At 46.7% G+C, this 16,242-nt stretch overlaps 1 protein-coding gene across 2 annotated transcripts in view; it reads left to right on the forward strand.

The window, feature by feature from the left end:
• TMC7 (transmembrane channel like 7) overlaps nt 1-16,242 on the forward strand; it is a 479,975-nt gene that overhangs the window by 177,499 nt on the left and 286,234 nt on the right. Inside the window, exons 8-9 of one of the 2 annotated variants that reach the window (XM_086942406.1) lie at nt 772-945; nt 1,050-1,198. In XM_086942406.1, coding sequence (XP_086798532.1) covers nt 772-945; nt 1,050-1,198 — 323 coding nt within the window. The remainder of the gene's footprint in view (nt 1-771; nt 946-1,049; nt 1,199-16,242) is intronic. The other variant, XM_086942407.1, reaches the window with a different exon arrangement.

Consider the following 16,242-nt stretch of genomic DNA (forward strand, 5'->3'; position numbering starts at 1 on the left):
CACTCGATATATTCGGTTCCTTGGTAATTCTTTACAATGTGCACTTTTCTTAATTGCATTACACTTTTCATTGGACTAATGTGGAATGTGTGTTTACAGTAGACCCTATGTGACAGCACAATGCAAAGAAAGACCTGGTACAATCAACAATGTTTTAATTGTCACTTCAACATGCAGAAGGATCTTTTGACCGGACCTTTCACCTGAATACTACATTTCTGTTTTGAAAGAGGCCTTGATCGTTCTGATGCATCTTCCCCAACACTGGAGCTTGGCCATTACCTGGTTAGAATGGACCGAGCAATTATTCAGTTGTTTTTCTTCCCATAAACTTCATATCACAGTGACCTGTTTGCAGCCGGATCATTTGCGCCCCTTAACCTCTGTGATTCTAGTAGCCAAGCGTTTCTATGGGATGGCCTTGCTTTAATTTCAAATGATGTAGTAAAAGGCATGAGTTTAAAATTGTAACTTTCTTTCGGATTCCTTTGTTACGTGCTAATGAAAGTCTTGCAAGACAATGCACTTTTTGTTTTATTACATTTATATATATTATTTCTACAAAAAATCTTCCTAGAGGTTTATTTGCATGGGATGTTGAGTGGATTTGATTTAAAAGGTGAAATGCACATACCTGAGGGATAGTGAATTTTTGAATTCAGGGATATGTGAAAAACTCTTATCATAACCAATTAATTTTTTTAAGCTGATTCTTTACTGAAACGTGCTTTATGTCCGTGCTGTCCAAATAATGCGTTTTGTTATTTACAGACGGACTTGGAAGAAGAGCGAGTAAGGCAGAAAATAGCTGAAAGGACAAGAAGGCAAACCATAAGCATCTATTTCATAAGAACACTCTTAAATATTATAGTTCTTTCTATATTGGGAGTCTGCTTCTATGCGATTTACTTGGCAACTGTCTTTTCTCAAGGGTATAATAGCGTGGTAAGTATTTATTAAATATGCTCGCTCTTCAGTGTAATATATTATAGTCTCCATTTATGTAATCTGTTTAATGGTCATCTAACATGTCCTTATTGTTATCTAAGCAGGGAACAGCAGCAGTGAATTTGGTCGTGGAGTATTTGCCCTCAATAGTGATTACCGCCGCCAACTTTATCACGCCTATCATTTTTCAAGTGATTGTTCGCTTTGAAGATTACTCACCTGCCTTTGTAATCCGAATCACACTTATGAGGTAGGTTTCCATGTATCTTCTCAAACTATTTGTTTTGTTGCTGCTTAGATGCCTTCTGTTGTGACTTTTCCTATTCATGATGCATAACATACTTTTCAACAAATAGTATTGTAGCAAGTCACTACTTTGTGAGTTCAAGGCTGTCTGTGATGTATGAAGTGGCTACGTTCTCACCATGAGGAAGAGTGAAATGGCCTTCTTTGACCAACAGCAGCCGCTCTATTAAGATGAAAATTCTATTTTCCAAAGTTTTTTTGGAACATGTAAGTCTCAATTTTTCTATTTCACTTTCTGTTGGATTTTAGTAATGTCTGCGTGCTAGATATACTAGGATTGCAAGGCAGCACAACAGCATTGCCTTGCATTGTTACATAACTGGCTCAAAGCTCGATACAACCCCCAAACACGTAGTAGACTTTTTGCCATTACCCAATGCACCTTTGCCTTGGTCCTGTTGCTTCATATAAGTTCTATGCTCCTGGAACAAGGTGGGAATTTGGACACACTTTTTGTTCTTCCAAGAAACTGCCATATTACAAAAAGGACTGCAGATGCTTGCACTGCCAATTCTAGAATAGTAATTGCAGGGTCCTACATTTAATGCCTTTTCGGTGCCAAGTGCGCATTATCAATTTGCAATGGGCATTACTACATTCATTTGAGAGTATTACTTTGCCTGGGCCATATTTCCAATGCATGGGCAAACAGTACTTTGTGAGCTGCACTAACTATGTACCTTCAAGAATGCGGTGCCTCAGTGTTCCCTGTAGACATTTTTGGAAGGGGGCATGAATGTTTCAGGCGACCACCTCAGCAGTGTTCCCTGTTACGCTAGTCGTTGCGGTGCTCTTGGGCTTACCTTGGCCTGATTAAAACCGTTGCCACACCTTTCCATGACCTCATCTTGAATTACCAACACTCCTTAATAAGAAAGGACTTCCTTAGATATTTTATGAACTGTTGGTCGCTAAATCATGCAGCATCTATGAATTCGAAAACAATACGTTTTATTCAGCCCTGAAGAAGTCCGGTGACGGACGAAACGCGTTGGATATTTGGCTATCAGCGATTATTTTAGGGAAAATGAAAAACTGAATAAAGGACAGAAAATTGAAGATCCAAAGTCTCTTGTCGATATATTTTTTGGGAAAACAATCATGACAATGTTATATGTGACTTAACAAATACTGAGACATCATTCATCGTAAACTGTGTATTTAATTCTGAAAGGTGCTGTTTATTTTCTAAAGTCTAGTAAGTCAAGGAAGTAGGGTTTCCTTATCTTCCTTGTTGGGTTTGTATAGGGATTACATTCCTTGTTCTAGCACCTTTGCTTTGGACCTAGTCACGGTACTTAAATAGTGGTGCAAACGTCTTTGCCTTAATCCCTAAATAAAGTGTTCCCTTCTCCCCTGCATGATGATGCATTCACATACACTGCCCTGTAATATTCCCAAGTTAAGCTGATGTAGTGAAGCAGCTTAGTTCTTACATTGCCCTAGAAAATAGCATTTGAACTGTGAACTTTTGCACACATTTGCGTGCACTCTTTCCACCTCAATATAATTCTGGAGGGAGGTCGCCTCCCACCACTTATGCATTTCTCTCTCATACAGTCTTTCAAGTTTCATGAATTCTGCTTGTAGAGTGTTAGGGATACTGCGGCTTTCTGTGGTCCAAAGTTCCTCCCCTTCTCGTAAAGGATACCAGCACTCCCGGGGTCGGGTTCTTTCAATCTTTATTTGTTTACCGATTCGGTATTTTCGAATCGGTAAATGCTATGTAGCAAATTATTCAGTAAAAATTACTGAATCGTTAAGATTCGGTATTTACCGGATCAGTATTTACCGATTCGGTAATTGCCATTCATTCCTATGGGCCTGGAGGCCCATAGGAATGAATGCCAATTACCGAATCGGTAAATACTGATTCGGTAAAAGGGGGAAAACATTGAAGGGCGGCAGGGTGTCACTTTGACACCCTGTTGCACTCCTCATTTGTGTATGGGTGCACATGTGGCACACATACATGCCCTAAGGGCATGTATGTCTGCAACATGGCACATAAGTAATTTGTATGAAAATGCTTGTTTGGGGTTTTTCGTTATTTACCACCAACTTGTAGTTGGTGGTAAATAACGAATCCTAACATGGGATAAGCACTCATTTAAGTGCTCCCTACATTAGGAATATAGTAATTTACCGAATCGGTATTTAAGAATTCGGTAATTTACCGATTCCTTAAATTACCGTTTCGGTAAATTACTGAATCCTTAATTTAGGCCCCTACATCAGAAAAGCCTATTACCGGTCGGTAACGACCGAAATTCGTTAATTTCGGCCGTTACCGACTGGTAATAGGCTTCCTACATTTGGTCCCAAATGCTTGGGAATATAACAGGAGGCACCGATGAGCACCTTTAAACCAACATCATAATTTTTACCACAAATGTTATGGATGCAATAGATACTTTTCTCCGAGGCGGTAATGAAAGACCTAATAAGATTCCGTGAAAATATGAAACCACCTAATATCAAAAGGAATCTAACTGTGCCTCAAAAAATAGCCTTATGAATTTGCAGAAGAATACAGCTGTGATTTGTAAGCCCTCAGACAAGGGGGCAATATTGTCCTTATGTCAAGAGAACAATATGTGTAAGAAGCTTTTCGGCAGTTAAGAAATGAGGACTGCGATGAATTAACAACAAAGGAGGAATACCAGGACAGTATTACTCAATATCATACAGTAATTAAAAAATGGCATGACAAATCTATGCTGGACATGGACTAGTATCTTATTTTTAAGAACAATGAATCCAACCCTTCCAACTTTTTATCACTTACCAAAGATTCACAAAGACAGTGTAAGACCGTCGGGTAGACCTATAGTGTCTTCTTTGGCGAGTTTGACTGAGCATCTTTCTAGGTTTGTAGACCACTTTCTTTTCCAATCAGTTTTACAACTGTGGTCCTATATTAAGGACACTACGGATTTCATTAACCGCATTGAGGGAATACAATGGCAATCATCGTACTGCTTAATTGTATTTGATATCACAAGTTTGTACACTTGTATTAACCACACACAGGGACTCAATGCGGTCAAATGTTTCTTTCAGAAGAGACCATTGAAACTCGCAGACCATAACAATATGTTGATGGAACTTATTGAATTTTGTCTGCTAAATAACCTTTTACTTTTTATGGGAGACCTTTACAGGCAGGTATCCGGGACCGCGATGGGCACCTGTTTCACCCCCAGCTATGCAAATGTATTCGTAGGCTGGTGGGAGGAGCAGGTGGCCTGGTCCACAGCCAATGACATCTGGACTAAAGAGATAGTAGCCAGGTATTGATATACTGATGACATTTTCCTGGGTCAATCAATCTAGCAGAGAAATATGTAGAACACATAAATCAGAATGATGTCAACTTACGATTCACAGGGGAGAATAGTTCTGTGGCAGTAAACTATCTGGACTTGAGGGTGGAAGTACAGGATGGGAAATTTTCAACAGCCCTATTCAGAAAACCAACGGCCTGCAACAGTACGTTGCAGGCCATCCACCCAAACTGAAGAACCGTATAACCTACGGGGAATTCCTTAGGTTGAAACGTAACTGTTCAAGAAAGTGTAATTTGGATATAGCAATTAAGGACATCTTTAGCAGGTTTCTAGCTAGAGGCTGTAGAATAGAACTCCTAGAGAACACTCTTAAGAAAGTGGAAAGTATTTAAAGAAATAGAAAAATAAAGAATACAGTCCAAAAACCAAAATGAAGGAAAGTTCTGCATGATTACAACCTTTTCTGAAGATACGGAAACTCTTTAAAAAAAAAAATGTTTTTAAATCATGAGAACAAATTGGCATGTGCTAAAAACTGATACAATCATTGGGACAGACATTCCATCAGCTCCATTGATTACTTTTAGGAAGGCAAGGTCATTTAACCCCTTTACTGCTAAGGCTATTTTACTTCTTTTATGTAATTTCCATTGAAATCAATGGAAAGTCCATGACGAGTTACCCTTGTCATTAGCGGCGAAGAGGTTAAAGATAGCTTGGTCCATAGTCATCTAGATGCAATTCCATCCAAATTGGGGAAACTAAATGAAATGCAGGTGTTTACCCGTGTGGTAAGTGCAAGGCCTGTGCTTTCAGTAAAAGAGTACTTACCTATGAAGTTAAGGGAATCAAATCAAGCAAAAGGACTGTGCCGCGCCGGGATGCCCCCGGGTAACTGAGCGCGTTATAAATTTCATATAATAATAATAAGGGGGGGAGGAGCTTCGCCGGCGACCAAGATGGCCGCGTGAGCTCGGAGCTCCGAAGACCTCCCGATCCTCCGCAATAATCCTGCTACCCATCCTGTCCCACGATTGTGGGAATCGACTGCTAAGCCGGTCCTGAGGCGGCACCCGCTTTCGGATTGAAAATCGGACACTCCTGGACTTAGTTAGCTCGACGGACCCCGGAGGCTCCGCCCGCGTCATTGGCTATCGTCGAGGGGTACAGCGGTGTCCTCACACGGAGCCTCCCTGCCTGCACTTTGTCCCCCCGGCAAGTGCCTCTGGTATTTGGACGCCACTGCTACGCGGCCTCAGTAACGGACCTTGGCAACACCATTGCGCACATTGCGCACACTTCACGTGGCTTCTTCACCCCTGTTGACCGCCCTGCCCGGGAGTGCCAACATGGCGGGCAGAGGAGACTTGGACAAAGGAAAGTCTCAGCGGATCAGCAGAAAACCGTCCCAGTCCCAATCCACCATTCCGGAGCGATTTTCCCAGTCTAAGGGATCACCGGGACTGGCGGGCCGCACTAAAGACCCAAGAAGGGATGAATCACCGGACGACTCCGAAATAACACTTCGAGACGTCATGGGCGCGATAACGGGGGTGAAGATGGAGATGCACACTCTCCACGAGGCGCTGTCCAGCAAGGTTGACTCCCTGAAGATTGAGTTAAACCTCATCAGGACCGACCTCGGGAAAACTAATGACCGGGTGAAATCGCTGGACCTCAAGACATCAAGCCTGGTCACTGATGTGTCCGACATTCAGACAGAGGTGCGTGACCTGAAGATGGCGAATGGACTGCTGGCGCGCCGACTGGACGAATTCGAAGGTCGTGCACGGCGCCAAAACGTCCGCATCACTGGGGTACCGGAGAAGGCCGAGGAAGACTCGACTGAACTCTTTGTGGAGGACCTGGTGGTTAAGAACTTGGCGCCGGGGGGCCTGAGTAAGTTCTTTTCGGTGGAAAGGGCCCACAGGGTACCGGGTGGGCCGCCGAAGTCGGGCGCTTCCCCTCGCCCTATCATCGCAAGGCTCTTCAACTATAGGGACAGGGACGCTATCCTGCAGGCATCGAGGACCGCGGGCCCCCTCCGCTTCCAGAACTCGGATGTGAACTTTTTCCAGGACTTTACTCAGGCAGTACAGAAAAAGCGCCAGAGCTTTGCGGGAGTGAAACGAAGACTAAGGGAGATGGGCCTGCGTTACTCCATGCTTTATCCTGCCAAACTCCGCATCGAACGTGACCACCGGACTTTGTTTTTCGATTTCCCGGATGAGGTTGGACACTGGCTTGATACCCTGCCCCAAGAACGACATGAACCGGCTGACCAGACGGAGGAGACCACCGGAGGCGCGGAAGCACAGGAATGATTGTTTAGCCACTTGACTCTCTGAGAGCTGGGTTGCCGCAAGGGGCATCGACTTAAGGCACTGCTGCTATCGGTTTGACTCGTTTTGTCAATAATATGGGGGGTGACGGGGGGGATAGGATGTCTCCTTTCTCCTCTGTGGGCTTCTTGTAGATTAGTTAAGGGGCGACAGGCACACTGCTAGTTGGGGTGGATTATAGTCTAATGCAGGGGTGCAGGGTGGTGGGTAGTTGGGGTGTGTTTTTTCTATCTCTTTCCTTGTTTTATTCTCTGTGCTGGCTGAGGATTCATTGGACTGGTATGCTATCATTGTGGGCGCCATTGCGGGGGGGGGGAGGGGGCGGAACGTCCTTGATGATGGGGGGTAAATCTCTTAATTTGCTGAGTTGGAACGTGAACGGGTTGGGGGACCGCATTAAAAGGGGGATTGTTTTGCAAATGCTCAAGCGCTGTTCGCCGGATGTGGTTTTCCTGCAAGAGACCCATCTAGTGGGACACGCTTGTAAAGCTTTGAATAGACGCAGGTTTAAAGTGGTGGCACATTCGGGGTTCTCTTCGGGATCTAGAGGGGTGGGCATCATGGTGCGCATGTCCCTCCCGTTGGAGGTGGAGTCTATGCTTGTGGATGAGAGGGGCAGGTATGTGGCCGTGGTGGGCAAGTGGGAGGGCTGCACGCTAGTTTTGGTATCGATTTATGTTCCCCCGGGGCTGCAGGAGACTACTTTCAGGGATCTGGGTGGCGCCATTTTAGGTCTCCCCGAGGGACTGTTACTCGTGGGTGGTGACTTCAATTCCGTAGTCTCGGGGGACTTGGACCGCTTCCCATCCAGAGACTTGCGTCCTTCTCAGTCCTGGCTACCTGATTTCCTGAGTTCCATGGGGATGGTTGATTGCTGGCGATTGTTACACCCCACCCAGCGGCAGTACACCTTCCTCTCGGGTGCCCACGGCAGCCTTTCTCGAATAGACTACGTTCTCACCCCGGCTGCCCAGGCGCAGGCTGTTTCCACGGCGCGTCTTTTGGCTAGGGGCGTCTCGGATCATTCCCCAGTTTGGGTCTCTTTCGACTTCCAGATACCCGCGACCTCGCGGGTGGCTCCCATTAATCCATGGTACTTTCGCGATCCGAAGACCCGGGCGCTCCTGGCTAAAGCTATGGACCGGTACTTTGCCGAGAATACTGGCTCTGTTGACTCCGCCGTCTCCCTCTGGGAGGCCTTTAAAACCGTGCTTCGCGGCGAGGCCTTCTCCCTGATCGCGGAGGCCCGCCGTCGGCGGGATGAAGACGTGGTGCGGCTGGAGTCTGACATCGCTGACTTGAACTCCCAACTGGAACGGGGTCCATCTCCCGAACTATTGCACGCTCTCTCCCTCAAACAGTCTGAACTCCGGGCGACTGCCACTGACGCGGCGAAGGCCTTGAGCAGGGAACAACAGGGCAGGATATATGACTCGGGAGACAAAGCGGGCAAGCTCTTGGCATGGCTTGATAGAAGGGAGCTCGCGTCCCGGGTGGTCCCAGAGTTAATGGGTGTGGACGGCCTGTCTCTAACGGACCCGGCGGCCATAGTTGGGTCCTTCGCAGAATATTTTGAAGAGGTCTATACCTCCGCGAATCCTCTCCTGGTGTCTGCTTCGGCTTCCCTTCTGGAAGACATCGACCTCCCCTGCCTCTCAGATCTCGAGCGAGAAGACATGGATCGGGACTTGACCGTTGACGAGGTGGCTTTGGCGATCCGGTCGTTGCGCTCTGGCAAAGCGCCGGGGCCCAACGGCATTCCGGTTGAGCTTTATAAACTCAAGGCTGACACACTCGCCGCTCCCTTGCGGAATATGTTCCTTGAGGCCCGCGAGGCCGGAGAACTCCCCCTCGACCAACGACTCGCCACCATTGTGGTGATACACAAGGAGGGGAAACCGCGTGACCTTTGCCGGTCTTACCGACCCATCTCACTTTTGAACGCCGAACCCAAGATTCTGGCCAAGTTGTTGGCCAACCGGCTGGTGGGAGTGATCTCGGACCTGGTTCACCCGGACCAGTCTGGCTTTATACCGCACCGGAATACGGCGCTCAACTTGAGACGGCTTCACGCGGTCATGGCACGTGCTCACCTGCTTAGTGAACCCGCAGTTCTCGCCTCGCTTGACGCCACTATGGCCTTCGACTCGTTGGAGTGGAACTATCTGTGGGCAGTCCTGGCCAAGTTGGGGTTTGGACCCGCTTACATCGGCTGGGTCCGACTCCTGTACTCTGCCCCGCTGGCTAACGTGGCTGTTAATGGTCGGTTGTCGGCCTCCTTCGCGTTGCACAGGGGCACTAGACAGGGATGTCCGCTTTCGCCGCTCCTGTTCGCCCTGGCGCTTGAGCCATTGGCGGCTTGGGTCAGGACGCACCCCGATATCACCGGGATAACGTGGTCTCCAGGTTTCGAGGACCGGGTGCCGCTTTACGCGGACGACATCCTATTGTATCTTACCTCTCCCTGCCGCTCGCTCATAGTAGTCTTTGACCTGTTGGGAACCTTTGGGGCCCACTCGGGCCTGGTAATCAATTGGTCCAAGTCCTCACTGTACACGTTGTGTGGAGACACTCCGCGCCTCCCCCGTGGGTGCACAATACAGATAGCCCAGCAGGGCTTTCGGTACTTGGGCATTTACGTGTCGCGGGACTCCCGAGCCCGATATTCGCACAACCTGCTTCCGCCTCTGGTGCGGTTGCGCCGAGACGTTGAGGGTTGGAAAAAGCTACTGATCTCCCTGATGGGCAGGGCTGCGCTGTTCAAAATGATGGCGTTGCCACGCTTCCTTTATGCTCTGCAGAATACCCAGGACCCCGTGCCGGCTAAATATTTCGGAGAGATAGAATCCCTGCAGCGAGCGTTGTTGTGGGACGGCAGACCACGGATCTCGTTGGTCAAGCTGACCATACCATGCTATGATGGGGGAATCGCCTTGCCCGATGTGCGACGCTACTACTGGGCGTCCCAGCTCGCGGCAGTCAACCATGGCCTCTACGGCCCGGCGACCAACCCGGGCTACGCCATGGATCGGTGGCTCGTGGGTGACGGGAACTATTATAGGGCATTATACTCCAGGTCTCTGGATCGGAAGCTGACGGGCCCCACTAAGACAATGGTACACTTATGGCGGGCAGTCACTAAAACCTTGGGCTGGCAGGATAAGGTTACCATGGCCACCCCATTGTATGACTCAGACATATTGGGGAAGCTGTGGCATACCAAGGGTTTCGATAGATGGGACTCCATTGGAATATCTAAGGTTGGCGACATGGGGGCTGGGGGAAGGATCAAGTCGTTTGAGGCGTTGCAGTCTGAGTTCCAACTGGCGGTGACGGAATACTTCCGGCACGCCCAGCTTAGCCATGCCCTCTCTCCCCACATATCGGAAGGGGAGGCGATCCCCGAGGCATCACCCCTGGAGGACCGGGTGCTGGACGGCCACATGCCGGACAGCGCTATCTCCCTAACATACAAGAAGCTCATTAATGTGAGGGTTGATTTGCTTGGGCGATTGAGAGAGCTCTGGGTGAATGATGGCATAGAGGTGGACGACGAGGAGTGGCAGTCGGCGGTCTCCTCCCCTAGGGAGGTGGCCATATCGGCACTGCACAGAGTGTATGTCACTGGCCCCAGACTTATACATATGGGGCTTTCACTGGACGGTACGTGCCGGAGAGGATGTGGTATGATTGCGACTTTCATGCACATTATATGGGAATGTCCTGGGGTTGCCCGGTATTGGAAGCGTGTGCATGATGTGATGGAAGATGTGACTGGTGTGGCCCTACCAGCAGAGGCCCGGCGATGCCTCCTCAATATTTGGGGCCCGAATGACTACAGTGTTGCCCAGACCCGCTGGGTCACCTTGGGCAACATGGTGGCCAAAAGAGACATCGCTCAGAAGTGAGGTGCGCCTGCTCCTCCCTCGCTCAGCTTATGGGAAACCAATATGGACTGGTGCATGCTGTGTGAGAAGACGGTGTATGTGGCCAGGGGCAAACCTAGAATGTGGAGATCTGTGTGGGGAGCTTGGAACTCCTATAGAGGCGATATTTGTGACCCCCCTGTGGAGATAGACTCAGACGTCCAACTGTCCCCGTAGTGCCCCTTACCCGTGGTTCCAAACTGGTTATCCTGGTGTGATGCTCCCCACATGATTTTTTGTTGATGTTATTATTGCGTGCTGCCTAGGGTGTGCTGCCCTCGACCTCCTCCCGCTACACAAGTCCACTGTCTCTGTATCGTCCTCAGCCTACCTTCTTCCTCTTTTTCTTCCTTTCTTGCTTTACGCACACTTCTTTTCCTAGCCCTTGAGGCTTTCCTATTCCTTGGTTTATTTAATTCTACGTTCAGCACTATTTGAAAATTAAACCTGATTGCTTCTGTATACAGTATTGTACACGAATTTACCTGCTACCTCAATGCTGCCTGGCCTCCGGGATGTATGGCTGAATAGCGGTGTACTTTTTCTACAAATAAAGGTTTTCCAAAAAAAAAAAAATAATAATAATAATAAGGATCAATAAATGTATGACTTCACAGACCACACATACTGTCTATTGCCTGAGATGCCCGTGTGGCCTTGGGTATGTAGGCAGCAAGAGCCATAGTCTAAAGATAAGGATACTGGAACATATGCGCACCATAGTGAAGAAGGATTTGAGTTATCCAGTCACTAGACATTTTGCCATTTAACACAAAAGTAATAGGGACCTAGTACAGTTTTTTAGCGGTGATTGTGTTCCAGCAAATATTAGAGGGAGGGACAGAGAGTTAAAATTAAGAAGACTGGAGTCGCGATATATTATCGACCTTCAAACCAAGACCCCAAATGGGTTACACAGTGGGGAGGAGCTGATAGTACATCTGGGGACCTAAAATATGCAAAGATGTGTCTTTTATAATGAATAATTGTATCATAGTGTTGAATGTGATCTCTTATTTTCTGATTAATATTTATTGATGAGTGCTGATAGACGGCCTGATGTACTAAAAATAGAGGGCACAATGGCAATCTCCATATGAGGATTGCCAAGTTGCGATCCACGGCGAGATTATTTTAAAAAGCAAAGGTGGATGAAATGGTCAAAAATAGTGGAGATTAATTGTAATCTTTAACCACATAACATTTCATTGCGAGAACATTTTAATATCAAAGTGTGCATAATGAAATAAGGCAATCTTGATTTTGTTAGTGTGTGTGTGTGTGTATGTATATATATATATATATATATATATTTATTACCTCAAATTTGCCTCGCGGAGCCCCGGTCCTTCCCTGAAAGTTTGGGGGGGGGGTTGGGTTTGTCAAGCGGGGCCGAGAAAAAAGGGGGGGGTCCCAAAACGTGTTTTCCCCATGTTAATTTCCATAGGGCGGTCGACCTCACTTTTAGCCCGAACGGCTGAATGGATTTCCACCAAACTTGGCAAAATTGTAGGGACTGGTAGCCCGATGTGCCTTTGCTATGTCTCAAGATATGTGCTTCAGTGGATTTTGAGTAATTTAGGTTAAAAAATATATATATATCTATAAGTACTCCCCGGTACGTGCACCGGGGCGCTAACCAGCGCGCTACGCAAGTTCGCTGGCGGAAAGCTGATTGGCTCTCGGGTGTCTGTCAACATTCCAAACAGTCCGGAGCGGCCGCCATCTTGTGTCTCGGTAGGATCGAGACACAAGAGGTGGCAAAAATAAAGGGGGAAATGACCATAAGGGGGCAGAGTAGACCCCCCTTGACCCCCTAGGTTTGATGTGGGGGCTATAAAAGGGCCCCGAGGGACAAAGACAAAAAAAACATTTTTTTGGGGGGGGATTTCGCGAACTGCGGAGCATACCGGGGAGCGTACAATGGGGAAAAAAGAATGATAGTTTTTAAAAAATTTAGCCTTTTTTATAAATTGGAGGTAGTTCTAAAAAGAACTGTTTTTTTTCTTCTTTTCGTTGTTTTATATTTTTTTTTAATGTTTTTTTGAACATTTTGTACTTTTTTTGGCTTTTATGAACTATTTTATATATTTTTTTGTTATTTTTATGGGGAGAAACAAAAAACAGGGAATTGAAAACGGCTCAACTGGAGCAAAAAAAAAACCTTGAAAAAATTATGGATTTTTGGGGCATTTGTGGTTGTCACTAGCACGGGTGATCGACCACAAAAAATACAAGAGATCTTGTATTGCCCAAACTTTTGTTGAATGTTTGGGACCATCTCCCTTGTTTCTGGTCCCGATGGAGTGGGTTGCTTTCGTTTGGAGGTGCTGGGTGAAGATTGGGGAGGGTTGCTGGCCAGTTCTCTCACCTCTGCCGCAGCATAGTTGTTGGGATGCTTGCGCTGCATGTGTCGAATCATGGTGTTATTACCAAATGAATATTTCTTATTAGGGTTCCCCCTTGAAAGTTCAATGCCACAGATTTGGCAAGTCACCTTTGGCGCATTCACTTTCTTCTTTCCCTCTGGGATGGAAAAAAACTCCCAAACAATGTGCTGCTTTGGCCTGTATGGGGTATTGTCTTCTGGCAGCCACCTCCTCCCCTCCTCTTCTTCTTGACCACCAATGTGATGTTGTGGTGGTCCTCTTGGTGGTGGTGGTGGTGGTGCAGATGCTCCAGCTGCTGCTGCTACTGTAGCCATTTTAAAGTACAAAATATTACTCAAAGATCTCCAAACAGGTCTTCCTCAGTCAAAGGACAAAGTCAGAATAAGGAAAAAAGGTGGGGTCTTTCATCATTTGGAAAAAAAACTGTCCTGAACCAATGAAAAGTGTTATTTTCAGGTCACATGACCTGGGCTTTCATCATTTGGAAACCAAAACTGTTCTGCACCAATAAAAAGTGTTATTTTCAGGTCACATGGCCCGACGCTCTTACGCGCCGCGCCCCCGGGCGCGCCCAGAGGCACGCCCCGGGGCACGTTGCGTAAGCGCGTCGGATGCTTACGTTGCGCGATCGTTTTCGCTCTAGTGCTTCCGGGTGCGCTTACGCCGTGCGTATCACACGGACGCGGCTACGCGATATGTCACGATGATGTTTTCATTCGCGGCAATAGCGCTAACGGGACGCTCACCGGTTCGCGCTGGAAAACTGCGCTTTCCGGTGCAAACACCGGGGCGCGCACCGGGAGCGCCCCAGGGCAAAAAAAAAAAAATACTATTATATAAATTTACAATATAGGATTCATTATAAAAAATATTACATTTCATAGGTTTGAGGCCCTATGTATAGTTAGGGATTAGCATTTAAACGATGTCATGAGTGATGTAATATGTGACGTCATCGGCAGTGCTTTGCAGGCGCGCTTGTTATAGTGAGTCCAACTAACTATAACGTTGGAATTTCTATGGTCAGTAAAATTTCCAGCTAACTATAACTGGTGTGAAACCTATGGTTTTTTCAGTGAATTCAATAGGTTTTTTAAATGCTAATTCCTAACTATAACTGGTGTGAAACCTATGTTTTTTTCAGTGAATATATATATATGATAATGGCTTTCAAAACCAGCATACACCATTGCATTATGGCGCCCAAAAAGTTGCCACCCTAACCCTTCCTTCATTACAATGATCCATCATTTTGATGTTCAAAATACGGTGGATCTCAGTGTAGTATTTAAACCCTAATGAAGGAACCTTTCCGAAACACATTTGTTTGCTGTGCTGAGAAAAACAAATAAAGATTGAAAGAACCCGACCCCGTGAGTGCTGGTGTCCTTCACGAAAAGGGGAGGAACTTTGGAACTGAATATATATACAGTTATAACCCTCATATATATAGAGTGATATACTTTACCTAGCGAAAAAAATCTCTCTCTCTCTCTCTCTCTCTCTCTCTCTCTCTCTCTCTCTCTCGCTCTCTCGCTCTCTCTCTCTCGCTCTCTCTCTCTCGCTCTCTCTCTCTCTCGCTCTCGCTCGCTCGCTCTCGCTCGCTCGCTCTCTCTCTCTCAAAGCAGCTCCTGTATAGAGCACTCTCAACACCAGCGACACTCTAGAACTGCTCACCTCAAATGCCTGCTTTTCTGTCAGTCTTTTAGCATAGGGTTAGCACAGTGATGCCCTTGCAGAGCTGTAAAATGACAAGCCATTTACCACTCAAGGCACAGTATCACAGCTTTGAATTGGTAAAATGCCAACCTGAAATGAGTAAAAGCAACCCCTGACGCAGTGTTTCACTCTAATTAGAGCTCTTTAGAGAGGTATAGCTTTGTCCAGGCACAAGGGATCACCCAGTATAAGTAAAAAATCTGCTCACCTCAAATGTCTGCTTTTCTATCAAAGTCTTTAAGAATAGGATTAGCACAGTGCCATCCACGCCGAAAGACTTATATCAAAATCCCAGTGGTAGGAGTACCCTGGGTAACAAATGTGAAGACAGGGGGGGGAGCAAAACTGCTGCTGTACGCTGCCTTCAAATATCAAAACAAAAAGGGAGAGAGTAGAGGTAGGCAAAGTAGGGACCTGTCCCCCACGGCACTATACAGATAATCAAGAAAGGTCCCCTCCATTAGGAAGAAGGGAAAAGGGTAGAGGTAGGTAAAGTAGGGACCCGTCCTCCACGGCACTATACAGATAATCAAGAAAGGTCCCCTCCATTAGGAAGAAGGGAAAAGGGATTTTTATCTTCTTGCAGGAACACGGTAAAAGGAAAAATATTTTTTCTTTTCAAAAAAACATCACGCACTCTGGTTTCCCCTTGGTGTCATGCTTCATGATTGGGTCCATCCCTGCCCTCTACGGACAGGGGCGTGCTAATACCAACAGATGCTCGGAAGCACTTCGTTTTAAAATACAGGGGTGTCTCGATACACCTAAACACCTAGGTTAATTAAGAAGGGAGTGGGTTTTAGCGAAGAAAAGGAAAAATATCAGGTTAGCTGGTCCAAAAACAATATTATTTCTTACCCCTAAAATGGCATGCTAAAATCTGAGTACATGTAGGAAAACCCTAGGCGTGAATACCTATTGTTTCCCTTTATGGTCAACTAGTTTCATGCCCTTCCCCAAGGCACTTCATCAGCACCTGACGCAAGGCCGCTGTATATATCTTAAAGTCTGAGGCACTTTCAACCCGGGAGAATGGACTCTGAAGGTTGTAGGGGTGTTCTGCTCATGCAGAGGCACCCTCACACATAGTACAGAGCACCCTGCCTTCAGAATTGAAAAGGCTTGCCTTAGGGTTGACTTATAGGTTTTAGGGCAGTGCCCTCAGATATAGGGAAACCTATATCTGTTGTAAGTGGTGTTAGCACCAGCTTACACAGGCTGCAATGGCAGGCCTGCAGTTACAATTGAAGTGGTCTCTCATGGGTGGCATAATATATGATGCAGCCCATGGAAGACCCCTGGTGTACCTGGAGAAGTGTGG

Source organism: Lissotriton vulgaris, chromosome 10 (genome assembly GCF_964263255.1).
Source record: "Lissotriton vulgaris chromosome 10, aLisVul1.2, whole genome shotgun sequence".
In the NCBI taxonomy this organism is placed as follows: Eukaryota; Metazoa; Chordata; class Amphibia; order Caudata; family Salamandridae; genus Lissotriton; species Lissotriton vulgaris.